General features: G+C 48.4%; 1 protein-coding gene across 1 annotated transcript; it reads right to left on the bottom strand.

Annotated features, from left to right (window-relative positions):
• Positions 1–10,158: 10,158 nt before the first annotated feature.
• Positions 10,159–14,418, bottom strand: LOC123071023 (receptor-like serine/threonine-protein kinase SD1-8). The gene is made up of 6 exons (XM_044494480.1): positions 12,866–14,418; positions 11,648–11,985; positions 11,257–11,467; positions 10,919–11,156; positions 10,683–10,833; positions 10,159–10,595 (listed from the first exon to the last, which is right to left on the bottom strand). The coding sequence occupies exons 1-6, from the start codon at positions 14,172–14,174 to the stop codon at positions 10,299–10,301; spliced, it is 2,544 nt and encodes an 847-aa protein (XP_044350415.1). The 5' UTR covers positions 14,175–14,418; the 3' UTR covers positions 10,159–10,298.
• Positions 14,419–27,553: the final 13,135 nt, after the last annotated feature.

The following is a 27,553-nucleotide window of genomic DNA, read 5'->3' as shown; positions in this document are numbered from 1 at the left end:
CTTGTTTTGCTACCACGTTTATTTGCAACAGTGGCCAATTTAGACAGCCAATGTATGTAATATGCTGCTTTGTTCCCTATATTTGCACTAGTGGCGAACTTTGATGCCCAGTGGATGTAATATGTGTAATAGCCGTAATAGCCTACCGTTAGTTGCTTGCTTATTTATTTCCTTATTGTAGTGTTTAGTTGTTTGCTTGTAGTCACTGCAGTTCTTTTTCGCGTTTTTCTAGTGGCCACTATAACCTATTTTTATAACTAGTCCACAATAACCATGGCAACACACAGACTGTTGTAACCACGGTCCTGCTACCTACTGTAGTGACCATGGCCCTCCTACGAGCCGTAGGATCCATGGGACTTCTACGGGTCGTAGGATACATGGGCCTCCTATGGGCCGTAGGATCCATGGGCCTTCTACAGGTTGTGTGATCGTTTTGGCAAACATGGGTCGTACTATTCGTGGACCAATAACGGTCTACAAAATGGGTCATAAACGGGCTAGAGTGGAAATGGTCTGTTTTATGGCCCGACCATAACAGGTCGTTAATAGGTCCTATTTGATGACGCTATGAAAACACCCCAACGGGATAACGGGCCACAAACGGGCTGACTGTAACCACGGGCTGAATTCGGCCCACAAGCAGAACAGGCCAAAAACGGGCCGTAAGTATTTGAATTCTGGAAATGAGCCCAAGAATAAATAGGCCCTTAGAAGGCCAAAAGTTAACACGTGCTGGAAACGGCCAGCGGAATAATGGGCATTAATGAGTATAAAGTGATACGCTGTTCATTATGGGCAGTTTCATCTCGGGCCTTTAATGGGCCCAGTGTTACAAAGGGCCTCCTATGGGCCAAAAGACGTCATGGCCATAAATGGGCTGGAAGTTACAACAGGCTAGAATCATATCGGACGGCCCAGATGACGCTATTGGGCCTAATTTGGGTAGGCCGTAACAGGTCGTGAGTTAGCGGGTTGTAAATGGGCTATATGCGAACAGGCGGTTAATAGGCTTTCCATGGGCTGGACCGCTACCTTTTGACCAAGTTAAACGGGCCGGCCTTTTCACCCGAATGGTCCTCTATTGGGCCATGCCACGTGTCGACGTATCATAGGCGCCTTCGGTCAAATGTGTGGATAACATCGGTCCCAATGGTGAGCCAACACGTGGTTTCTCTGGCCATTAAGAATTTTACACATGGAAAGTCCCCATTGGTCCAGGCTGTTAACAGGTTATCGGATCCAAATCAGAACCCGATAGCTTAACAGTGACCCGTTACTGTGGATGCCACGTGTCAGTTACCCTTGACGAAAGTACTTCTATGACGCGTGATTTATCATCATGGAAGTGGACACTTCCATGATGATAATTTTGGTGATGTCAACACTTCTACGACAGCACATGTATGACTATCTTGATTCTGTCATAAAATCGACATGGATGTACATGCATGACAGAAAACGTGACCTACTATGACAAACACGTATCATCACGGAAGTGTATTTTTTTGTAGTGTATGTAGATGCTCTCCCCCTCTCATAGCTACGCTTCTCCATGGATAGATCTTGCGTGTGCATAGAAAACTTTTGTTTTCCATGCAATACCCAACAGGAAGAGCCCCAGGGTGATCAGCTGTCACGGCAACCTTGGTGTTGTCAAGGCTTTCCTGGTAAAAGACCCCATCTTCGAAATCAACCGACGTCTCCGGATCGTCATGATAGCCTGGTTCATCATCACGGGAATGATTCTTCGGTTGAGGGGAGGGGCAATGGACAGACTCAACCTGATGCCTCCAACCCTGTGCAAGAGCAAAGTACAATCAGTAGGTGTTCGGACATAATTGCCAAATTACAAACAAAGGACTGAAGCTTACCCAGTCTGTCGGATTGTAGCCGGAGCAACCCTCCTGGATACTCAATTGAGCAAAGTCCTCCTCCTTTCCTTTGAAGAGGTCGGCTAATATTTTGGCCATGGCCGCTTTATCGTCCAGCCCTTGACGCTTGTAGCGAGTCGTGTCGCTGGTCCTGTTGCAGCACCATAGAGGATGCCCCCTCTGTTGAAGGGGTTGTACACACCGGGCTTTGGCAATGGCCAATACTTCAATCATGGTCAGCTTACTATGGGCCAGCAGTCAAATCTTGGTGGCCAAAAGGTGCACCTCTGCACTGTCTAGTTGGGAAGGACTTTTGGCCGCCAGTTGAACCGCTTCTTTAGTGGGGCACTTGAGTATTCGAGCAGTCCCCTCTGGACTAGGTCGGAGAGAGGAACGTCTTTAATGTAAAACCATTCTAAGGTCCATTCCTCGGGATCCTTTCGTGGGGTCCCAATGGGGTAACCCGTCTTGGCTATATGCCACACCTCTACTCCTGTCATTTCAAAGATTGACCCCTCACGAGTACGAGGGATGAGGCAGAAGTATTTTCTCCACAAATCAAAGTGGGATTCGTAGCTCAGGAATATCTCGCAAAGGGCCACGAAACCAAAAATATGCAGTATGGACCCCGGGGTGAGGTGGTGAAGCTGGATCCCGTAGAACTCTAATAAACCCTGGAAGAAGGGATGAATGGGAAAGCCAAGGCCCCATATAAGAAAGGGCATGAAACATACCCTCTCTTCCTTGCTTGGAGCAGGGAAGTTCTCAGTGAACTCTTTGCCATCCACGGAGATCAATCCGGTGTGAGCAAGAACAAGATCCGCTACAGGAAGGTATTCTTGCATCTGTAGATTGCTCAGTTGAAGATGTGAGATGAAGCAGATCGCCCAGTTGCCTGGAAGGGGACTGTGAGGTCGTGAAGAGGATCCTGGGGCATCGGCCATGGCATCTAAAAATTTCTCAGGCGTTGGCTTGTGGGGGAAGGACGAATGAGTTGTTGTCGGTGTCAAAACTGGCAGATCTCGGGTAGGGGGTCCCGAATTGTGCGTATAAGGATCAAAGGTAACAGGAGGCAGGGGACACGATGTTTACTCAGGTCCGGGCCCTCTTAATGGAGGTAATACCCTACTTCCTGCTTGATTGACTTTGATGAGTATAGGGGTTACAAGAGTTTATCTACCTCGAGATCGTGATGCCTAAACCCTAGATGTCTAGCATGTATGATTGTGATTGTTTCTACGGACTAACCCTCCAGTTTATATGGAAACGGAGGGGACTAGAGTTGTACAAAGTCGGTTTACAGAGGAAGGAAACTACACATCCAGACGCCAAGCTTGTCATCCACGCAAAGGAGAGTCCCATCCGGACAGGGGAGAAGGCCTTCTGTCTTGTATCTTCACGACCCATCAGCCCAGCCCATATCATATATGCGGGCTCCCCGAGGACCCCATAATCCAGGACTCCCTCAGTAGCCCCCAAACTTTCCTTCAATGACGATGCTATATCCGGCTTCATGTTTCGTCTTTGCAAGGCGGGTTCTCCATTGTACTTCGTATAGCTCGTCTTTTACATTAAACGCCATACCCTTCAGCTTCTATGCCGCCGTCGCCTCGGCCTCCATGTGTCGAACGAATATGAAGGGTCTAAGCATTTTTGCAAGTAACCCCTTGCCCATATGGAGAAGGCATCTATTTAAAGAGATTGAATCTCAGATACCATTCCTCACCAGGCGAAAATCCTCAGAGCTTGCCACAGGAATTCATCCAAACATGGCTGGCGCTCCTAGTTCTTCCTCGCGCCCCCATGGTCCTCAAAAAGGCGATTGGGAGAGCTACTCAATATGCCACGTCAAGTTGACCAAGCTTCAGATGCAGGGATATCTCCCTCCCTCGGATCTAGTCCCTGTTCGGGCGGGATTAACTTCCATCAACAGTGGAAACCTGATGGAGAACTTCCCCAATCCTACTAAAGGGGAACGGGTGTGCTTTGTTTCCTTCCTACTGAGAGGCATGGGATTTCTGATTCATCCTTTCCTCAGAGGTCTTATGGAGTATTATGGCCTCCAACTGCACAATCTCACGCCAGGATCCATCCTACACATTGCATGCTTCGTTGCTCTTTGCAAGCTGTTCCTAGGATGCGAGGCCTATTTCGAGTGACGGAGGAAATATTTCTGCCTCGTCCCCCGCTCCCAAGAAGGATCCATATTTGAGGTGGGTGGCGTCGAAGTATGGCACATAGCCAAAACAGGATACATGTCCGGCACTCCGAAGAAGGCATTTGAAGAGTGGCCCTTGGAGTGGTTCTACATCGAAGACGTTGTTCTCCCAGACCCAATCTGGCAAGGTCTTCCCGAATTTTCCACTATTGTCAGGGATATACCCCGCGGTATGACCCAATCGGAAGTATGACCCGGCCAGACTTGGCGACTCACTGGTGACCGCCTCACTTGGCGACTCACTAAGTGACCCGCCCAGATCTCTCCACTCACTGATAACCCGGCCGAGCCAAGTAACTCATTTGGTGACCCGGCAGGCGGGTTAGAGGAGCGGCAAGACCCAGAGGCCCAGAAGACTCAAGGCCCGAAGGCCGGCTCATGTTATGGTGGGCCGCCTTAAGAGGAAAGCATAAGGAATATTCCCTTACAAAGGAAGCAAGACTAGGATTCCACTTAGAAAAGAGTAATCCTAATCCTACTAGGACTAGTCATGTAAGCCGCCCCTTCAACTTATATAAGGAGGGGCAGGGCACCCCAAGAGGGACAAGTTTTACAAGTCTAGATAGATAGACAATTCAAGAGCTCTCGAAATAGAGCACCCCTTGTAATCGTGATCATCATCATCAATATCAATGAAGCAGGATGTAGGCTTTTACCTCGACCGTGAGGGGCCTAACCTGGGTAAAAACAAATCGCGTCTCTCATCCCACTCAACCCCTCTTAAGCTACCACATGGATGTGTTGGCCTTACGACTAAGTCATCACACTAGGACATCTGTCATAACAATTCCACGACAACTGTTCCTTTAAAGAAGCGCGCCAGTTGGCGTCCCCGAAGCTATGAAGAAGAAGATAGTGCGGAGATTAAGAGGCTAGTGAGCAAGATCAGAATACTCGCCCACTCCAGACTGTCTATGGTTGAGGTAATGGCGATTTCAATAATGTGATGCGTCCAGCCACTTCAATTCAGAAGGCTTCCCATGTGGCATTACAACGGGGAGGACGACGCATCATGCTGTGGGCGCAAGGGTCCAGACAATTTTGCCGCTTTGGCCGCCATGTTGGCTAATCTTTACAAAGGGGAGAAGGAAGACTTCACTTGCTTCAAATGCCGAGAAAGTTTCTCTATGCATAACCCCATTGATTGGGTAAGTTTTCAATCATAGGCCTCACTCAATCTTTTTCTTTAATTAAGCTCAGTTGAATTTACTCTAGCTACCTTTAACAGGAATGGAGAAAGGTCGTCGCAGGGATCTACAGCCCCGCTCCACAGCCGGAGAACCATAACCGAGACCTATATCCCAGATTTGAAGAGGATCCGGATATATTTATAGAATTGAAGGAAGGAATCTTTTATCAGGCGAGCTACGACGGCACGGAAGTGGCCATTATAGCCGATTACCCCGGCCTTCTCCCCTCCTCACATGTAAGTACCCAGGAGACACCCCCTCAAAAAGAGTTTTCCCCTTGCGACTCACCCACCGCACTGTACCATGCTCCCAAGGGGCGACGCTCATCCCATCGTACTGCGGCAAAGGCGTCTTCTAAGAAGACGACACTCGCACAGGGCGCGTCTTTGAAAAGAAAGGCAAACGATGATACTGTCGAGCCCTCTCCTTCGTCAGAGAGGTATAATTCTTTAACACGCACTCAGTGGATAGATCGGACGGTGACGTTTCCTGTTGTGCCATATCATAGGAGGAGTGTACGCCGGACTGTATCCGAAGACCTGGCCAGGCTAATCCGGCCCCGGACCCTGCCACAAGGACCGGAGGGGATGCGGGAGCAATGCCGGATTGTCATCTCCCAGAGGATTCGGATAATGTATCTGTCACCAACTCCAAAGTGGAGAGTGCGATGAATCATCGGCGGCGAAGAGCGGCTATGTGTGACCCAAATTTCACCGAAGAGGCATTCAACACTTTTAGCTCAGTGGATGCTTACATTCAAGCTGCTCGGGATGGACTTGCTGGAGCCACTCACCAGCTTTCAAAGGATATGCAGGTAAGGACTTTTTGTGCAGATTCAATAATCATATGCCAGTAGCCCCCGAGTCTTGAAGCAGTTGGCCCAACTGATTTAAGGGTCATTACATCCTCAGGTACTCACGGAGAAAAATAACACATTATCCAAGGAGCTAGAAGAATGCCAAACTAAGCTAACTATTGCCACCACCGAACTGGAAAATTTAAAGAAATCCAAGAAGGCACCTGATGGTAAGTACAACAATAGCCCGGAAATAAGATTCCGTGCCTACAATGATGTTGCTTAATTGTGCATCATCTCGTTGGTACGGTCGACAGATCAGCTGGAGGAGAGGCTAAGGGCTGCTCAAGCGGAAAAACAACATGCCGAAGGGCAAGAAGCCGCTGGTCAACGTGTATTGACATGGACCATTAATGAGAAGAACAAACTACAGGATGCAAATATCAAACAAGCCGAAGAACTAAAGGATTTGAGAGCCCAACAATCGGATGCTTTGAAGGAGAACAGGAAGCTGAAAGGTGGCATATCTAGTATGCTCTTTAACCTGACTTTCACACGGTCTCCTGATTGAAAATTTTACAAGTTTGTTTCTGTACGTGTGCTGACCGGACGTCCCGAGGGAGAAGTGTCTGGATTTCAAGGCGATCTACTACAAGAGCTATCCAAAGTGCACGAGCGAGCTCGAAAAGCAATGAGAAACATGGCTAAGGCTTTATGGCCATCCGATCCACCTCCAGGAAGTATGGAGGAGCTCGTGAATTTATTCAAGGGAGCTCGTCACCGTTTTGAGCTATGGAAGATATCAGCATGTCGGGAAGGCGCGCGAGAGGCCTGGGCCATGGGGAAAACGCGGTACACCAGACTTGATCCGAACCATATGGCCCGTGTCGGACCTCGGGGACCAGATGGACAGGAGATTCATGTTAGCTTAGTGTATGACCAAGTAAAAATAGTCGCTAAGTTTTCTCAGCAGGATTGTAAACTAGACAACCTTTTAGATGGTCTAGAGGAGGAAGAAGTTTTTGAGTCGAAGTAGCAATGTACTTTTATCAACAAACTTATCTCCAGCCGAACTGTAAAACGATTGTCATAGCAGACTTTCTGCTTCAACCTCCGAAACCCGAGGTTTGGAGTGTTTCAGGATATTATACCGTTGGTAAACACCAAAGTATGTTCGGAAACCAGGCAGTCCGGTCATAGTTGCTTGAACAAACAAGTTGTATTCGGGGAATTATGTTATATTACATTTGATCGTAAAAAACATCTTCGAGAGAGAATAGTTCCGTTAAGGGTTCCTCTCCCTGGGACAACATGCGTTTTTGTACATGCCGGAGTTGTAATGCTAAGAATCATAGTACACACTATAATTTGGGGGCTTATATTGCTGCAAGGGCAGTTCGTCTTTTGTCCGCCGACCAATTATTCCCTTAAGAATGCTAGCTTTCGGCTTCACCCGTCTGAGAGACACGTCCGGATAACCCATCTGTAACAATCACAGAGGTGCTCCCTTTATGCCCTAGCCAAATAAGAGGGAACGTAGGGCATAAGCACAGGAACCAGGCAACCCAGCTTGGCAAAAACTTACTACCTCCGTTTCGGTGAATAAGTCATTCACGTAGTTCTAGGTTGACGATTTAACCATTTAAATATGTATTATATGTGACAAAAAATATATATTCAGAAACTACAACCTTGTAGAAATCTAGTGATATACTTTTCATGACATATAACACATATTTAATTCATCAAATCGATGACCTAGAACTATGCGAATGACTTATTCACCTAGACGGAGGTAGTAAGTCATAAAGGTGCATATAATGACGAAGACAAGACACATATGAGTAGACAACACATATATACGGTGAGCTTGATGCTCGAAAAATAATAATGATAATAAGCTTCTGTGAAAAGAAGCCCCGGGTATTATGGGGTATGTACATTTAATGATGTATGCCCCTCAAGTGTGTGGTTTATCCGAACACTGGCTAGAGTCGTATAAAAACGAAAAGAAAAAACCCTCTGAACCAACCTGTGGTTGGGTGGTTAGAGGGATTGTGGTATCCCCAGCCCACCAGGGTTCAAATCCTGATGCTCGCATTTATTCCAGGATTTATATCAAGATTTCCGGCGATGCGCATTCAGTGGGGGGGGAGGGGGGGAGAGACGTTCCCGTCGACAACGAGGTGCATATGGTGACTTCGTAAATTTCAAGATGATATGCCGGCTCAGTCTTTCGGAGGTGTTCATAGGGATAGGGTGTGCGTGTGCGCGTTCATAAGGGTGAGTGTATGCACGTGTATATGAGTGCTTGCGTCTGTACTGTGTTAAATAAAAGGGGGATAAACCCAGCGAAAGCCAAAAAAAAGAGTAAGGCAAAAAAACCAATGACAACGCATGGCGTAAACCCGCCAACGAATCATAAAATAAAAATTGACTGCACATACCAAAGAGTCCATGCAAAAGGACGTGTCGACTCGAGCAACCCCAACCTGGAGGGACCAAGTTTGTGAGGCGGTCAAGGAGACTGTGGAGCATGCACTATTATTCTGTCATCATACTTGTGCAGTTTGGGAGGCGATCAAGGAGACTTTTGGAATCAATCTTTGACGGTCGTCCTTTGCATCACCTAAGCAGTGGCTATTTGATTATCTCTTCCGATGCTCTGATCAGGAAGCGCAACGGTCATGACTGTGACGATTTGGCATATCTGGGAGGCTCGCAACACTGCGAGGAATGAACCGGAAGCCCCACACCCGAAACGCACAGCAGCTAGGACCCAGGAATCCGCTTTGGTCCCCGCCGCCGGTAGGTAAGCTGGTTGTGTTCTCTGATACTGCTGTTTCTGAAGATTTAAATAAAGCTGGAGTGGGTGTTGTGATTCTGGATCATTTGGGTCAGTGTGTGGCTGCTTGCTCTGAATCTCTGAAAGAAATTCTGAATCCGAAAGTTGCTGAAGCCATGACGCTTCGTCGGGCTGTCAGTTTGGCGCGGGAGGAAGGTTGTGCTGATCTGGTCTTCAAATCGGACTGCCTCTCGGTGATACAACGTTTGGCATCCCCAACCAGGGACCGTTCTGCTGTTGGAGCCATTGTGAATGAAATCAAAGTGGTAGCAAGAGACCTTCCTGCAGCGTTGTTCATGCATGTTCGTCGACACTTCAATGTCTTAGTTCATATTTTAGCTAAATCTAGTTTGAACTCTACTAGTCTTTGTATTTTTCGTTCTGCTCCGGACTGCATCCGGGAGACTCTTTGTATTGCTTGATCAATAAAGACCGACGTTTTCTAAAAAAAAAACCTGAAGGAAAGTAACCTCCAAAGCGACCTCCTCTCCTCCCGCCGCTCGCGTATCCGGACACACCCGACGCTCTCTGGCACTCCCATCCTATCACACGCCCATTTGCGGCGCACAACACAGGCAGGGGTCACGCACGTCCACCGAAATCGTATGGTATTGACAGCTGTACAATCGTTGGCTGCCAACACACCACAGTCGACCATGTTTTTCTTGGCGTCCGAGTGTAGAAACCACGACACCGAGCACAGGAGCAAACGGGCGTGTCGGACACAGGTTAGGCAGAGGAGCTGAACATACAGTTTCGATAGCGTTCTCTTTGAGTCGCGAGATGTCCATGCATTGGAATGGTGGAAAAAGCAAATCTGCTTGCAAAACTCAAACCGACAAGTCTTGGCCTCACTTACAATGCTTGTTTCTTGGACAATCTAAAACGAGTGTAATGCTCGGGTCTTTCGACGCAAGAGCTCGCCGCCTCCGGTCCTTCTCCGTGCTATCATCAACGACATCAAGCTTTGGGTTCTCACGGGGGCTAAAAACTGGGGTGTATTCTTGTGCACGAGTAGTTGTCATGCCGGACATGTGGGTCATTTGTAACACTCTAAAACTCTTCTCTCTTATTTAATGAATGACGCAAATCTTTTGCCTCTGTTTGGAAAAAAAAAGATGTATCCATGCATCTTAATTTCCATGATTGGTTTGTAAGAACTTTAACGTTGCGGTAACTTTGGCCTCTGTTCGCTTTATTAATTTATAAAGCGGGCGTTCCTTGTGGCCGTTCTCTAAAAAAAATCACATGTTTATTATGTATTGATGTAGTTAAACATTCCAAGAGGTTGTGACAATAGGTAAAATAAAAAAAAATGCCTATGCTGTACAAACTATTCCTTTAGACCAAGAAAGCAACAAGAATTTCTACCCAACTACCTAGCATCCACTGCAGTTTCTGTTAAGCTGATTCCTGTCTGTGTTTGAGACGATTCAGTGTCAGACGTGATCTTCCCAATGTTTACTCCAGGTTCGTTTGGCTCGGGCATTGTTGCATTCTCACTGCTCAGCAACATGACAACTGAGGACATCAGTGGCCTGCTCCTAGGATGCACTTGAACACACAGGAGAGCGACCTGTATGCACCTGAGCACCACATCGTAGTCAAAGGTGCCGCCCATTGCTTCATCCAGTAGCTCCACACCCCGACCTTCTTTCCACAACATCCAGGCCTAAAAAATGATCAACATGATTGCATATTAGTAACATAAACAATCAAAGATCGATCACTTTTGACAATTAATCATGCTTGTACTTACATAACCAAGGAGGTTGAGATCAAGCTCATCGTCGTAAAAGCCTCGATTCCTCTTGCCCGTGATGATCTCTATCACCAGGACACCGAAACTATAGATATCGGACTTCATAGAGAACACGCCGTCCATTGCATATTCTGGAGACATGTAGCCGCTGAAAACCACCATCTCACAAGTCAGCTTGAAAGCCCATTTTCATAGGTAGTATATGTAAACATTAATCGAGAGATGGTACTCACTATGTCCCAATGACCTTCATGGTGTATTCAGTTGTCTGATCACCTCCAAACATTCTCGCGATGCCGAAGTCGGAGATCTTGGGGATCATATTTCTGTCTAATAACACATTGCTTGCCTTCATATCCCTGTGGATGATCCTGACCCTGGAGTCTTCATGGAGATAAAGCAGACCCCTCGCAATCCCCATAATGATCTCAAAACGGTTCTTCCATACTAGTGACTTGCGCTTTTCTTCATCTGCAGCGAAAATATATCAACCGTGGTAAGCACATTGCACATGTAATCCATTCCCAGCACAAGAAGTTAGAAGTTGTTTCTGCAAAGAAAATGAACTGACCAAATATAAACGTGTCTAGGCTGTTGTTGGGCATGAACTCGTAGACAAGCATTCTCTCGTCTTCGTCGATGCAGCAGCCGAGCAGCTTCACAAGGTTCCTATGCTGAAGCTTTGCTATCAGTTTCACCTCGTTCTTGAATTCCCCAACACCCTGTACTGATTTCTTCGATAACCTCTTGACAGCTACTTCTTGCCCATCCTCAAGTTTTCCCTGCTCATTGAAATGCAGATCCATTCGATTAAAATCTTATAACAGTAAAAATAACAAGCTTCTGTAATGTTAAATGTTATATATACGCAGTAAAAATAACAAGCTTCTGTAATGTTAATTGTTATATATACGCAGTAAAAATAACAAGCTTCTGTAATGTTAATTGTTATATATACGTACCATATAGACGGAACCAAATCCACCTTGCCCGATCTTACTATCTGGGTCGAAGTCATCCGTTGCAGTCAGAATCGCCTCTAGATCGAAGAACGGGAGGTCAAGATCTTTCTCGGAACTCATCCTATTTTCTGCCAGCCGTTGATTCCGTGCCGGGCTCGCCGCGGGGTGTTTCCTGTGCCTCAGCGGAAGCACATCGCTATGACTACTTGGTGCCGTTTTGGCATGACGTTTCTTCCTCCAGAAACAGCAGCAGCCCAAAATCGCCCCCAGAAGAAGCACTCCGGAAGCAGCGGCGACGCCTGCGATCAGCAGCTTCCTGTTTGGGCGCTGGCGGCGAGCTGAAAATCAAAGCAGCGGCGAACGTCAGTCAGGTGACCCGGTCTAACACTGGCTATTGTGTGAATTATGAACTTTTCCGGTCCAAGTACTTGATCTTAGTTTACCATATCCAAACGACATTTTCTGTAGCCATGTCACTTTCAGGTTGGGTGGTGATGCACATTAGAGTGTTAAGTGGCGTTTCTTGTGCGGGTTGCACGGCGCCTAATCCAGCGATTATCTTTTTAACTAAGTATAAGTAATCCAGCGAGTTTGGTGCTGTCAGTAGAATAAAAAAGGAACAGTGGGTATTGCAGTTCTACCCAACGACCGACGGATGGTAAGCTTGGACTAGTATGAGTATCCATAATCCATTGCGACTGTTTCATCGAGTGGCCAAACTCTGACGACCTAACAGAACAGCTGGATTCAAATTGAATACCGAATAGGTGAGGAAAGTGGTGCCAGTTCGTCCACGTGCACGGCCCATCCAGATTGTCGACCAAGCGACATCGCCGTGCAAGAGAACACGGTTTGATAGCTATCAGATGGTTATAGATGGTGAAGATACAGAGAACACATTTGATGTTAGACCTTTGACAGGGATGCTTGGACGCATATGCAACTAGACCGGCCAGCAAACGCTCTAGCGACGTGATGTGATGCTGGATCCTCTGAATGACCAGTGGAGGTTTCTTATTTCTAGCTAACATACATGCCCACATTAATAACTCTAGCAAGCCAAATTTATCCCAATTCTCTTTTCTTCCATAAAGAAGTTGGATGCAAGAAATGAGAATTTTAACAGTGATGCTGTAACCATAGAGCTGCATTCAACTGAAATGTAACTAAAATATGCTCAGTATGGAGAAAGCTTGAGAAGATGATGAGAGGTCGAACCTGCGGCAATCAAGGCATCAACCTCAGACTGCGCGAGCCGGATGAACACGTCCTGCACGACCGCCGGATACTGCCGCATGTCCATCAGATCGACGCCCCAGATGACGCACCCGCGGTTGATCCCGCCGCTGACGTTCGCGGCGGAGTAGGCCCTGCAGCTGCAGTTGGCCAGGCACAGCTGCCGGCACTGGTCCAGCGTCATGTCGGCGTGCACCGTCGCGTTGGTCGCCTCCGGCAGCTTCATCCGGTTCACGGGCCAGAATCCGTCCCCGGCGCCGCAGCTCAGGTTGGTCGTCCTGACGCACCCGCCGGTCCCGTCCCTGAGGTTCCACTGCTCCGTCGACCGCGGCTCGAAGCCCGGCAGGCAGGTGCAGAGCGGGGCCTGGGTGATGTCGCAGTACCCGAACGCCCCGCACTTGCCGTAGGTGTCGCAGGGGTCCGTCGGGTAGTACCAGAAGCTGCTCCACGGGCCGTTGTTGGTCCAGACGTAGCGCTGCACCAACCCCGCCGTGCCGTCCATGAGGAACCGCGACCGCAGCTTAGGGTCGGTGATGGCGTAGCTGTAGTACGTCTCGTCGGGGCTGTTGACGACCTTGAAGATGAAATCCTTGGACATGAGGTTGGGCACGCCGGTGAGCCCGGCGCCGTTGAACGGCCCGCTGGCGTAGATCTTCTTGGGGCCCTGGAAGAGGAAGAACTCCGGGAGCCCGCCGGGGACGAGCTTGAACGTGTACTGCCCCGGCGAGGGGTCGTTGGGGCTGTTCCACGACGTGAGGTTCCTGGTGAGGCGCCGCTTGAAGTCCATCCCGAGCTTCATGCCGGGGAGCAGCGTGTCCGTCGGGTAGTCGAAGCTCTGCCACGCCACGCTCTGTGGCGAGCCGCTCCCGTCCGAGCTCAGGAGGAAGTTGCCGTCGTCGCCGAGCCGGGCGACGGCGCCCGCGGTGATTCGCCTTGTGGGCGCCGGGGAGGACCAGACGGTGCTGTTCTGCCGGTCGAGGATGAGGAGCCGGCCGTCGGGGGAGAGCCGGAGGGCGCCAGGGGCGCTGATGAGCGGGTCGTTGCGGTTGGCGACCCACACGACGGTCCTGTCCGCGATGCCCGCGTACCGAATGCCGAGGTACGTCCTGCCGCCGGGCGGGCTGAAGAAGCCGAGCTCGAAGATCCCGCCCGCCGAGACGAGCGTCTGGTTGCCGGTGATGGACGCGGCCAGGTCGATGCTATCGGTGGCGGCGACGGAGCCGGAGAAGAAGCAGCAGGCGGCCGCGACGAGGAGGAGGACGCGGCACATCGGCGCACGTGTCGCCCTCATGCTCGCTCCGTAATCTCGGGGGCTTCCTCCCTCTCAGAGCATGGGTTCGTGAGCTCGCGCCGACGCCGACCCGCACTGCAGCGCACGGTGGTGAGCGATCGTGCGGGGATGATTGGTAAAGCAAGCGGGTCGCGTGCTGCTCGCACCAATAATTCCTCGGGATCCGATCAGCGTGAGATGAATCGGTCGTGGAAGAGAACAGCCGAGCGAGCGCGCGCTTTTTGGAGCACTTGATGATTTGATATCCGTTCCTCTGGTTTACTGACCAGCAAAAGAGAGCAACTGGCATGGTGCCGGGGTCAACGTTAGCTGCCCGATTCGGGAACAGACAGCTGGTCTTCACGCGAGCTGGTAGGAGCAGGCCGCAGTCTCCGTCTCCACCAAACAGGCGGGCACGTACAGGAGCGCCACAACAACGAGCGAACTATCCTCGGGCTCGGCGGTTGGTGCGGGGTTGGACTTGGATCCGGAGTTCCGGGCCATCGGGCCGGCGCACATGCTCGGGGCACGGAAACGGGAAGGGGCGTCGTGACTTGCCACCGGACGGACGGCGGCCGGGGCACGGAAACGGTCCACGTTTAGCCGGTCGTCAGCACGAATTTTTGCTCACGGCTCTCCATCTAAATGGGGTTAGGCGGATGGAGCTTGCTTGTGACTTGAAATGTCGTACCAATTAATACGGACAGGGATACGTACGACGCGTGGCTGCTACGTTCATATTACGTGCTCAATCTTCTGACGGGCTGGCTTGCTGGCCCGTTCCCTGCAAGAGGGGGAAGATCTGACTTTGTTCACCGTCTGATTGTTGAATGGACTGGTATGATCCACGACGATTATCTTGTAGTGCAGCACAAGTCCATAACTCAATTCAGAGAGGGGTGACGGCATCTCGTCGTCAATATCATGTAATGCGGGTAAGTTTACTTTGGTTCCATGAATTAAGTAAGATCACTAACTAATTACACGTAGTACCCTGCGAGGCTGTGAAGTTGACTATCGAACCGGCTGACTTTTTTACCCTCGGCGCGGTCCTGGTCAGATTGCGTTAGTATAAAATAAAATCCTTTTTTTTGCGTCGAGTATAAAATAAAATCCTGTGGGTTGCATATATGCACATGGGATCGCCCTCTGTCATCCATAGTTTGTATGGAAGAGAACAAGTGGATGTGGGAAGACTTTGTACACATTGGTGTGGCGGCACCTATTATATACAAACTATTGTAAAAATGCAGTTTTTGCATTGCAAAGGTGCGTAAATCACTTGGAGAGGGTGACCAAGAAGATTTATACCCAACATGGGTGGCAAAATAATCTTTGGATTGGGCCACCACCTCGGTCAACATATGCATAGGGTCGGTTACTTGGGACTTTATTACTATTGCCAATACGTCACCTTTTTATTTTCTTTTGTCAGACAGATTGTGTTTTGGCGATGTGTATCCTAGATACGGAGACGACGGGTGTTGCTCATCATGATTGTATCACGCTACTAAAATCAGGATCTTTACCGTCAGCCAGATCAGGTCTTTGCCATCAGTATACAGAAAGCTGAAGGTAAAGAAAGAGCTGACGGCAAAGAGCGTGTTTGCCGTCACCTAGCGGACGGCATAGAAGCTTTGTCGTCAGCCAGCGGACGGCAAAGAGGCAGGGTGGCCCATTAGTGAGAACCACCTAACGGCCACTTTCTTTGCCATCAGCTAGCAGACGGTAAAGAAAGTGCTTAAACTAACGTCGTTAGGTAGGCTCTTTGCCGGCTGCTAGCAGACGGCAAAGAACCGTGCTCTAACTAAAAATCAAACACGCCCGCGCCCAACCACTCTCTCGTTGTCTCCTTTCTCCTTCCCGAGCCCGAGCCGCCGCCGCCCCGTGCCACCCCCGTCGCCGGCCACCCGGTCCCCGTGCCGCCGCCGCCGCCCCGCGCCACCCCCGTCGCCGGCCCAGGCAACCCCCTCTCCGCCCCGCGCCAACCCCGTCACCGCGCCACGCCCGCCGCCCCGGCGACCCCCTCCTCCGCCCAGCGCCACCCCGACCCCGACCTCGACCGCTCCTCGCCCTCAAGTAAGTGTGCTTGGTCTTCATGGTACCCCAATTGCACTTTTGATGCATTGATTTGGTCACTGTCTCTGCCTAGGGTTCAAAATCTATTATGATCTTTGTGCTATGTTTATATGTACAGTTCTAGTTAGTTTTGATTTGCCTGGTACTGTCTGCCCATGATGCAAAAATGATAGCACAATCAAAGGGCCTGCCCTTGGTTATCTCAATATCTTAGAAGAATATGGCGCAGCACTGGAGCTTCAGCGCTAAGTTGATGGACTAGAGTTCAGCAACAGGGACTTATTTTGCACCCAGTTGTTCTAAGGACTGGTTATCTCTACAACGCAATACCTAAACATGTTGGTGGATCAAGGGTGGTGTGCAATTATACACCACTCATTTTGACATATGGTACAGTGCTAACAACCCGCTGGTCCTAATTTTAGATCAAGCAGAAGTTGAACATTGCTAAAATGCCAGTCAAGTTTCTAGTTTTCAAAGCAAGGGTTCACTGCACAAGTTCTAGTTAGTTTCTGTTTTTGGTTCAGATTGAATGCCCCCTCTTGATTGTAGTTGAAGATCCGCATCTGTAGTAATAAGTGCGAGAAACACAGAAGATCTGGTGGTTGTCATATAGGTTTAGAAATTAACAATTTCAGAGTAGTTTCAGACTTGTTTAAAAATTTCAGAGTATATTTCCATGTCTAGTTTTTTTAGCTGTTAAGAGTTATGGTCTCGTTGAGGGTGAATACAACACACCGGGCAGTAGTCGTGTATATGTTGTTCTTATTTTCACGTCCCTCAAGAAACCATGCTTTATTATTACAGTCAAGTGCTAGTTGCCTAGGTTGCTGACCGAAAGAAGTTAAAATAGTTATTATATGAAATTCAACTAAAGTAAACATTTTTGTGTTTAGACCGTGCGAAGGCACGGGTTGACGACTAGTGCTACTAATAAATCTTGTGCTCATCTCTAGTATGTCAACCTAGAGCTACCTAAAATATGCTTTGTTTTTTAGATTACTATGCTCTATTGATGTTGTTGAGCACAAGTGCATTGCTTTTTTTTCTCAGTTTTCTTTCATGTCTAAAAACTTGGCTCTATTCCAACTATTGCCAACTAACCTACCAAATTAATTAAGTGTAGTTGATTATCTTCTGCTCAAAAGTTGTGCTGCTGTAATGTTGTATGATAATGTTGTAAGGGTACTAATTGGTCTCTTCTGCTGCTTATTAGAGATGGGGGGAGGCCGCCACCGCAGGTTGCGCTCTGCCACACCGGAGTACGAGTTGGATGCTTTCAAGTTCTTCAGTATCATACTTGAGAATTCATTCAGGAGGCATGTATGTAAAAGGAGATATCTCCCCTTCAGCCATCTCTTTATGATAACTGTAGCGCCAGTGTCAAAATGCCTGATTCCTGTAGGGCTAGTTTGATGCTACATTTTCAGTTAATAAAAGCGTTATTTATCAAACAAAAAAAAATTCGAGAAATAGATCAGAGATGTACAACATGGTATAATTTTACTAGTCACTCTGTTGCAACAATGTAATATTTACATAATGTATCGTACTGTACATGCGACGACGATGTGAGGTTGTCAGAGCATCTCCACTCTAAGATTTTGATGGTAGCCATGACCTTCCTCTCTTGTCAACTAATCTGTGTCACTTGTGTGACCACTTGATCTGAGATTTCAGCGGGGCGGGATGCTTTTGCGCATGCATGGTTATAAGTCGTGTGGCATTGTTCACGCCAAGATCATGCACATACTGCACCACCTTCGCTGGGTTAGCAAATGGTGAAGGCAACATAGGTGGACTTCGATTGGGGGTACTTTCTCAAGTACCTGCTCTCATTCTTCAGGGTGAAAACTATACATATGGTCATAATCGATTGTATTGTGGCAGTGCTCATTTTGTTGCACTATTTCCTTATTAAAGCCATTGTTTATTTGCTCGGAACTGTTCTTCATGGTGAAACTCATGATCTAGTCTTTACTGGTCCAATAAAGGCCAACAACACCGAGGCGTGCTTTCAATTCCTGCAGGATGCACTGGCTCTTAAAGACAGAAACAAAGGAGGGAAAGAAGGTAGTATAGGAAACTTGCTTTTGGATTCTTATCAATAGTGAATCCCTCTAACACTTATCTTAGTGTTTTATTAGAAAATCTTTTATTAGAAAATCCTTACTCACTAGGCAAGAAAGCTCGATGGGAACAAAAAGGATACAATTAGTTCAGAATCAGATTTCCTTTTCTAACATGATTTTATTCTAAATATGTGATCTTAGGGCTCGCTTACACAAAGTATACCATCAGTGGGAACTTTGCTTTCTGGTTGGGAAGTGTCTCTGTCCTTTTCACTTCTTATTAGATACAAGTTTAGCACAATGAACTTATGTGTTATTTCACACAAGGAATTTACAAGCTAATGAAAATAAATAGATTTATAGGATATCTATCTAAATACGGCTCCTACCGTTTAGCAACCCGGGGCGAATCATGACCCGTTGATTAGCAACCCGGGGCGAATCATGACGAATATCACTTGGGAGGACCGCCTCTGCCCCGTAAACCATGAAGAAAGGTGTATAACCCGTTGATCTGTTGGGGGTGGTGTTGATGCTCCATAACACAGAGGGTAATTCTTCTACCCAACAACCCGGCGTCCGCTTCAAAGGAACCATAAGCCGGGGCTTGATACCCTTCAAAATTTCTTGATTAGCTCTCTCAGCTTGACCATTAGACTGGGGGTGAGCCATGGATGCTATATCAAGCCGGATGTGCTCTCTCTGACAGAAGTCCTCCATCTCACCTTTATAAAGGTTTGTGCCATTATCCGTGATGATGCTACGTGGAAAGCCAACGCGGAAGATGATCTTTTTGATAAATTGAACCGCCGTAGCTGCGTCACACTTGCTTACGAGCTCCGCTTCAACCCATTTAGTGAACTTGTCAACCGCCACCAACAGGTGGGTCTTCTTATCCTTGGATCGCTTAAAAGGCCCCACCATATCAAGCCCCAAGTAGAAAACAGCCAAGTGATGGGAATCATCCGTAGCTCTTGAGCTGGAATATGAGCTCGGCGTGAAAACTTCTGACAAGCGTCACACCGCTTTACCAGATCCTCAACATCAGCATGAGCTGTCAACCAATAGAACCCATGACGAAAAGCTTTAGCCACCAGGGACTTTGAACCGGCATGGTGACCACAATCCCCTTCATGGATCTCACATAGAATCTCTTGGACTTCTTCAGGAGAAACACAATGCTGGAATACGCCTGAAACACTGCAGTGGTGTAACTCGCCATTGTGAATAACCATGGACTTTGATCGTCGGACTATTTGTCTGGCTAGAACTTCATCATCTGGTAGCTCGCCCCGGTTCATATACGCCAAATATGGAACCGTCCAATCCGGAATTACATGTAAAGCGGCTACCAATTGGGCCTCCGGATCAGGAACAGCTAAATCCTCCTCTGTAGGCAATTTAACAGATGGGTTATGCAAGATATCTAAAAAGGTATTGGGTGGTACCAGTTTACGCTGAGATCCCAGCCGGCTTAAAGCATCTGCTGCTTCGTTTTTGCGCCAATCAATATGCTCAACCTGATAACCTTTGAAGTGACCCGCCACAATATCCACCTCGCGTCTGTAAGCCGCCATGAGTGGATCCTTAGAATCCCAAGTGCCAGAAACTTGCTGGGCCACCAGATCAGAGTCTCCAAAGCATCGTACCCGGCTTAAATTCATTTCCTTGGCCACATGGAGACCGTGGAGTAAAGCCTCGTACTCAGCTGCATTGTTAGTACAAGGAAACATTAAATGGAGAACATAACAAATTTTATCACCTCGAGGGGAAGTAAGCACAACTCCAGCCCCCGAGCCCTCCAATTGCCTGGATCCATCAAAGTGAATAGTCCAGTATGTGTTATCCAGTTTGTCCTCTGGTGCATGTAACTCGGTCCAATCATTGATGAAGTCGACAAGCTCCTGAGATTTGATAGCTGCCCGAGGCATATACTTCAACCCATGTGGACCAAGCTCAATTGCACACTTTGCAACCCGGCTAGTTGCCTCCCTATTCTGAATTATATCGCCCAAAGGAGCAGAATTGACCACTGTGATGGGATGGCCTTGAAAGTATTGCTTGAGCTTCCGACTCGCCATAAAAAACCCATATACCAGTTTCTGCCAATGCGGATATCGTTGCTTCGACTTGATGAGCACCTCACTGATATAGTAAACCGGCCGTTGAACCGGATATTCCTTCCCAGCCTCCTTGTGCTCAACCACAATTGCCACACTAACAGCACGAGCATTAGCAGCCACGTACAATAATAAGGGCTCCTTGTCAACCGGAGCAACAAGGACCGGCGGTTCAGCTAACTGCCACTTCAAGTCCTCAAACGCCGCATCAGCTGCGTCACTCCAGACAAAAGTGTATGTTTTCTTCAACATCTGATATAGAGGGATCGCCGTCTCTCCCAAGCGGCTAATAAACCGGCTGAGGGCTGCAATTCGACCCGCCAGGCACTGAACATCATTAATACACGCCAGTTTAGCCAAAGATGTAATCGCCTTGATCTTTTCCGGATTAGCTTCAATGCCTCTGTTGGACACCAGAAAACCTAAAAGCTTGCCTGCCGGAACACCAAAAACACACTTTTCTGGATTGAGCATCATCTTATAAACCCGAAGATTGTCAAAGGTCTCCTTGAGACCATCTATCAATGTCTCCTTCTTCCTTGATTTTAATACAATGTCATCCACATATGCATGAACATTGCGCCCAATCTGAGTGTGAAGGAAATTCTGCATACAGCGATGATAAGTTTCCTGGGCACTCTTGAGCCCTAAGGGCATAGAAACATAGCAGAAGGCTCCAAAGGGAGTGATGAAGGCTGTCTTCTCCTGGTCCTTAACTGCCATTTTGATCTGATGATAACCTGAATAAGCATCCAAGAAACTCAAACGCTCACAACCCGACATCGCATCAATGATCTGATCAATACGTGGGAGAGCAAAAGGATCTGCCAGACAAGCCTTGTTCAAATCTGTGTAGTCCACACACATGCGCCAAGTGTTGTTTTTCTTAAGGACTAACACCAGATTAGCCAACCACTCAGGGTGAAATACTTCGATGATAAACCCAGCAGCCAACAGCCGGGCTACCTCCTCACCAATGGCCTTGCGTCTTTCCTCGTTAAAGCGGCGAAGAAACTGCTTGACCGGTTTAAACTTGGGATCAATATTGAGAGTGTGCTCAGCGAGTTCCCCCGGTACACCTGGCATGTCAGAAGGCTTCCATGCAAAAATGTCCCGGTTCTCACGGATGAACTCAATGAGCGTGCTTTCCTATTTTGGATCCAAATTGGTGCTGGTACTAAACTGTTTGGATGAATCACCAGGAACGAAATCAACAAGTTTAGTCTCATCAGCCGGTTTGAACTTCAGGGTCGGGTCATGCTTAGTGGTGGGCTTCTTCAGAGGGGTCATGTCTGCCAGATCAACATTGTCTTTATAGAACTTCAACTCCTCTGTAGCACAAACCGACTCAGCATAGGCCGCATCACCCTCCTCACAATCCAAAGCGATCTTTCGGCTTCCGTGGACCGTGATGGTCCCCTTAGGACCCGACATTTTGAGGTGTAAATAAATATAGCAGGGCCTCGCCATGAACTTCGCGTAAGCCGGCCGTCCAAACAGTGCATGATATGGGCTCTAGATTTTCACCACTTCAAAGGTCAATGTTTCAGACCTGGAGTCGTGCTCATCACCAAACACAACCTCCAAAGCTATCTTGCCAATAGGATATGCCGATTTACCTGGTACTACACCATGAAAAACAGTGTTTGACGGTTTAAGACTCTTGTCTGTCAACCCCATGCGACGGAAGGTTTCATAATACAGGATGTTGATACTGCTCCCTCCATCCATCAGCACCTTGGTAAACTTATAACCTCCCACCTGGGGTGCCACCACTAAAGCCAGATGACCCGAATTATCAACCCGAGGCGGATGATCCTCTCTGCTCCACACAATGGGCTGCTCGGACCACCGCAGGTAACGTGGCACTATCGGTTCAACAGCATTAACTGCCCTCTTGTGAAGCTTCTGATCATGGTTGCACAAGCTAGTAGTGAACACATGATACTGCCCGCCATTCAACTGCTTTGGGTGACTCTGAAAACCTGATTGCTGCTGATTCCCCTGATTATTCTGTTGGTTATTGCCACCTTGGTTGTTCTGGTTGCCCTGATTATTCTGAAATCCAGAGTTTGAACCGTCGCCACCATGAAAACCTGGACCTGAACCGCCCGACGGACCCTAATCATACCACAAGAGATCAGAGTTTTTGAACTCCTTCATAATGAAACAATCCTTCCAGAGATGTGTTGCTGGAACCTCCTTGGTCCCGTGCTTTGGGCAGGGCTGGTTTAACAGAGCTCCAGATTAATACCTCCATCGCGCTGGGGCAGTTTACCTTTACGACGTTGCATATTGCCCTGCACATTGGTGTTAGCCACAATATCCGAATTATCTGCTTTGCGCTTACCATTGTTCCCATGGCTTCCTTGGTTGTGCTGCTGTCCCTTCGCACCGCCGTTCTTCTTTCCCTTCTCCGGTTTCTCCTTGTAAGAATCAGGATCCTTGGTATCGTCAGAATCGGCATACTTAACCAAGGCTGCCATAAGTGTTCCCATGTCATTGCAGTGGCGCTTGAGCCATCCTAACTTCATCTTCAGTGACTTAAACCGGCAATTACGCTCCAATGTCAAGATCGTCGTGCCAGCCGTAATGCGGTCCGACGAATGCAAGACTTCCGAAACCCGACGCACCCAATGAGTTGTTGACTCGTTTTCTCCTTGGACACAGGCATCTAGATCCACAATGGACATAGGCTGTTTGCATGTATCCTTAAAATTTGCTATAAACCGAGCCTTCAACTGGTCCCATGACTCGATGGAGTTGGCGGGCAGGCTCTTCAGCCAAGTACGGGCTGTCCCTTCTAACATCATGGTGAAGTATTTTGCACATGCCGCTTCATCCACATCCAACATCTCCATTGCCATCTCATAACTTTCAACCCACGCCTCAGGAGGTTGATTGGCGGTATAATTAGGCACCTTACGTGGACCCTTGAAATCCTTGGGCAATCGCACATTACGGAGAACCGGGACGAGACACGGCACTCCCCAGGAGCTAAAGGCAAGCTAGGTCCCTCGCTCTACTGACACCACTGGCTGAGCCGGGGCGGGTTGACGATGACCCGTGTGTTGTGCTGCTAATGCGGCCTCCCTTCATGCTCTGCCATTACCCACCACATCCTGAGCATCTGCCCCACCGTGCGCCGGATTGGGCCCTTGAGGAACATTACGACGCTGCGCACTACTGGACACCTCTGGTTCATCTATGTGCCTCCTATAGCTTTTGCTCGGACGGGGGGTTGAATGAATTCTGTCTCGGCTATAGGAATAAGCCTGCTGCTGCACAACAACGGTTTGAAGAAGATCCCTGGCCCGCCGCGTCTCAACCGCCGCCAGTGAATCACCCTCCATTGGAATAGCTACCAGGCAAGATGCCACCACAATCATGTTATCGAAAGGGCTAGAAAAATGACCTGGTGGTGTTTATACATATTGTGGCGGGTTATCCGTTCGTCGAGGTGGGTCTGTTACCCGTGGTTGATCCGGAGCTGCCCCAGGTGCCATGCTCCGGTTTACGGCTGTCGGATCACTCGGCCCAGCCCCCGGCGTATTGAAGAGATTCAGTCCTTCATAGACCGGCGGCAGACGAGATCGGTACTTCCTTCGCAACACTTCGTTTGATGCGTTTTGATCCAACATAAGCCGGTAGTTCTGCGCCTGGATCTGCTGCGATTGGGCATCTAAAGCGGCCTGCTCTTTAACCATCCTGGCTTCCTCAGCTACCAGGCCCTCCTTGGCCTGTGTTATCTGGTCCTTTAACTTGGTAACCTCCGCATTATGCCGATCCTGTGTCTCTGGAGTGACTGCCGTGGTTAATAAGGTTGCCCAGGCATCTAACAAATCGAAAAGAACTTGAGCCGGTCGGCGCGCAGGGCCTCCTGCCGCGGCTGCTGATCCGGACATCATTGCTGCTGTGGATGAAGACTGCAAGGTGGGATGTGTTCCGGCCATGAAAACTGCAACCCGATTCGGCGGTTCAAAGGGGTCCGGAATACTGTTGCCATCGGAATAGCTCCCAATCCAGCCGTCTCGCAATTGGTACAACGACTCGGTTTCTCCAGTGGACGACTCGCCATCCGAGTAGATGGCCGTCTCACCATCGGACACCGGTTCAGATACCGCACCATGGATGAATCCTACGAACGCACGCTTCATGGCAGGCTGAACCCGGGCAGGACTCGCATGCTGAGCTGTTTCGACGAGGTGGGTGGAGGTGTCCGTCTCAGGGCCCGGTTCGCCGATCTTGCCGATGAAAACGTGAATTCTGCCAAAGGGGACTGGTACCCATACTCGATTGAGCCGGCCTCGGGGCTCCATCCTGCGTCGTCGATGTAGAGCTTGCCATGACGTCTCTTGGTCATCCGGCCAACCGCGTACCCTTTGAGTCCTTCAAAGCTGCCCTTCAAGAACTCGAAACCATCGTGCGATAGCGCCACGGTGGGCGCCAACTGTCGTGGAAATATCATGTCAGATGTCCTAACGGAAGGACTTAGTCGTGGAGCCATCGCAACGAGATTAGCTCGAAGGTGTTAAACCGGACAAGGGACACGAAAGTTTTATACTAGTTCGGCCCCTTACGATGAAGGTAAAAGCCTGCGTCTAGTTGTGATGGAATTGATTGGGTTTCGATGACCAGGGAGCGAATACCCTTTGCCTGAGTCTCGAGTTGTTGTTTCTTGTCCCTGAACCGCTGTCGGGTCATCCGTATATATACACAGGTTGACGCCCGGCCGGTTTACAGAGTCCCGAGGCCGGCTCATACAAGTGTCCGGCTCGGTCTCTGCCTCCCTAACTTACAATACAAGTTATACAACTATGGCGGTTTACAACTATGGGCCCTAATCCTCCTTTGGGCTCTAGGCCTCTAAGCTTCATGAGTAAAGCGCCAACTTCTAGGTCTTCATGGGCTTCAATATAGTTGAGGGCGAACCGGCCCCTCCTGGGCGGTTTACACTCAGTAGTTATATCAACAACACCCACCGTAATACTTATGCTATCTTGAGAGAAGCCACTAGTGAAACCTATGGCCCCGGGTCTATCTTTTATCATATAAGTTTTCATCTATCTTTTATTTGCATATTTTATTTTCCAATCTATATCATAAAATACCAAAAATATTTATCTTATCTTATTATCTCTATAATATCTCACTTTCGCAAGTTACCGTGAAGGGATTGACAACCCCGTTATTGCGTTGGTTGCGAGGTTCTTGTTTGTTTGTGTAGGTGCGTGGGACTTTTGAGGAGCCTCCTATTGGATTGATACCTTGGTTCTCAAAAACTGAGGGAAATACTTACACTACTTTCCTGCATCACCCTTTCCTCTTCAAGGAAAACCAACACAGTGCTCAAAAGGTAGCATGGTGACAATGGGATATTCACGTGATCTACTTGATGTATGTTTTGGTGATCAACTTGCGGGTTCAGTGACCTTGTGAACTTCTGCATAGGGGTTGGCACACATTTTCGTCTTGACTCTCCGGTAGAAACTATGGGGCACTCTTTGAAGTTCTTTGTGTTGGTTGAATAGCTGAATATGAGATTGTGTGATGCATATGGTATAATCATACCCACAGATACTTGAGGTGACATTGGAGTATCTAGGTGACATTAGGGTTTTGGTTGATTTGTATCTTAAGGTGTTATTCTAGTACAAACTCTAGGATAGATCGAACGGAAAAAATAGCTTCGTGTTATTTTACTATGTACTCTTGAATAGATTGATCAGAAATAATAACTTTGAGGTGGTTTCGTACCCTACAATAATCTCTTTGTTTGTTCTCCGCTATTAGTGACTTTGGAGTGACTCTTTGTTGCATGTTGAGGGATAGTTATATGATCCAATTATGTTATTATTGGTGAGAGAACTTGCACTAGTGAAAGTATGAACCCTAGGCCTTGTTTCGAAGCATTGCAATACCGTTTTCGCTCACTTTTATCATTAGTTACCTTGCTGTTTTTATATTTCATATTACAAAAACCTATATCTACCATCCATATTGCACTCTTTGCTGAACTAGTGCACCTATACAATTTATCATTGTATTGGGTCTGTTGGGGACACAAGAGACTCTTTGTTATTTGGTTGCAGGGTTGCTTGAGAGAGACCATCTTCATCCTACGCCTCCCACGAATTGATAAACCTTAGGTCATCCACTTGAGGGAAATTTTCTACTGTCCTACAAACCTCTGCACTTGGAGGCCCAACAACATCTACAAGAAGAAGGTTGTGTAGTAGACATCACTCACTCAGATACCCCCAATTTCACTCGACCTAGATGAAGTCATTCGACCATACAGGAAACTACTTGGAGTACAGAAGACCTAGAGTCACTCAGGATGGCAACGGTCAGGCGTTCACTCCATATCTTAAAGATCATTAGTAGCACTTTATAGCTGGCGTTACCAGTAACACCCTGTCTTAATGTACATTGAACCCTGTGACGGGGGACGGCTGGGGTCCTGGAGCACTCTATATAAGCCACCCCCCTCCTCTGGGACAAGGGTTTGCACCCCTTGTAACACACACCATATTCCAATCGAACGCCTCAGGGCACCGAGACGTAGGGCTTTTACCTCCTCCGAGAGGGGCCTGAACTCGTAAACTCGTGTGTACAACCTCGCCATAGCTAGGGCCTTGCCTCCTCATACGTACCCCCTACTCTTACTTTCAGACTTAGTACCACGACAGTTGGCGCCCATCATGGGGCAAAGTGTCTTGGCAAGTTCCGGCGAGGTTGCATTTTTTTCCAATCTTCATCAACATGGTTTCCGACGGCGGTTTGGTCATGGTTTGCGAGTTCCGACTCGGCGTGCTCACTTTCATCACCGACGACTCTGCTTGGCTCCAAGAAGCCCCCTCGATGTCGAGGATCTTCCGGTCCGTGGGGTGTCGCACTTCCGCACGAGTGCGTGCGGCGTCCTCCTACGATAGTCGTCGACTCCGTATCGGTCGGCCTTCGCATCGTCTGCTCACCTTGCTGGTCGCCGCCGCAAGCGATCCGATCGGTCGCGGCTCCAGCGTTGGGTCAAGCATGCGGTGGCCCGTCAGACGGCCACCCCACAAGTCACGGTGATCGAGCCCGATGAATTTCTCTGCGGTCCAGTCGACCCGTCGACTAGTTCCGC

The sequence above is a fragment of the Triticum aestivum genome, chromosome 3B (assembly GCF_018294505.1).
Source record: "Triticum aestivum cultivar Chinese Spring chromosome 3B, IWGSC CS RefSeq v2.1, whole genome shotgun sequence".
Taxonomy (NCBI): Eukaryota; Viridiplantae; Streptophyta; class Magnoliopsida; order Poales; family Poaceae; genus Triticum; species Triticum aestivum.
The sequence above is the reverse complement of the archived record's forward strand: the minus strand, read 5'-3'. Positions and strand labels throughout refer to the sequence as shown.

Coding starts and splice junctions, on each gene's coding strand:
- LOC123071023 (XM_044494480.1), bottom strand. CDS start 14,174: ATGAGGGCGACACGTGCGCCGATGTGCCGCGTCCTCCTCCTCGTCGCG. Junction 10,834..10,918: donor ATGAAGGTCATTGGGACATA/GTGAGTACCATC, acceptor GGTGGTTTTCAG/CGGCTACATGTCTCCAGAAT. Junction 10,596..10,682: donor ATCTCAACCTCCTTGGTTAT/GTAAGTACAAGC, acceptor ATCATTTTTTAG/GCCTGGATGTTGTGGAAAGA.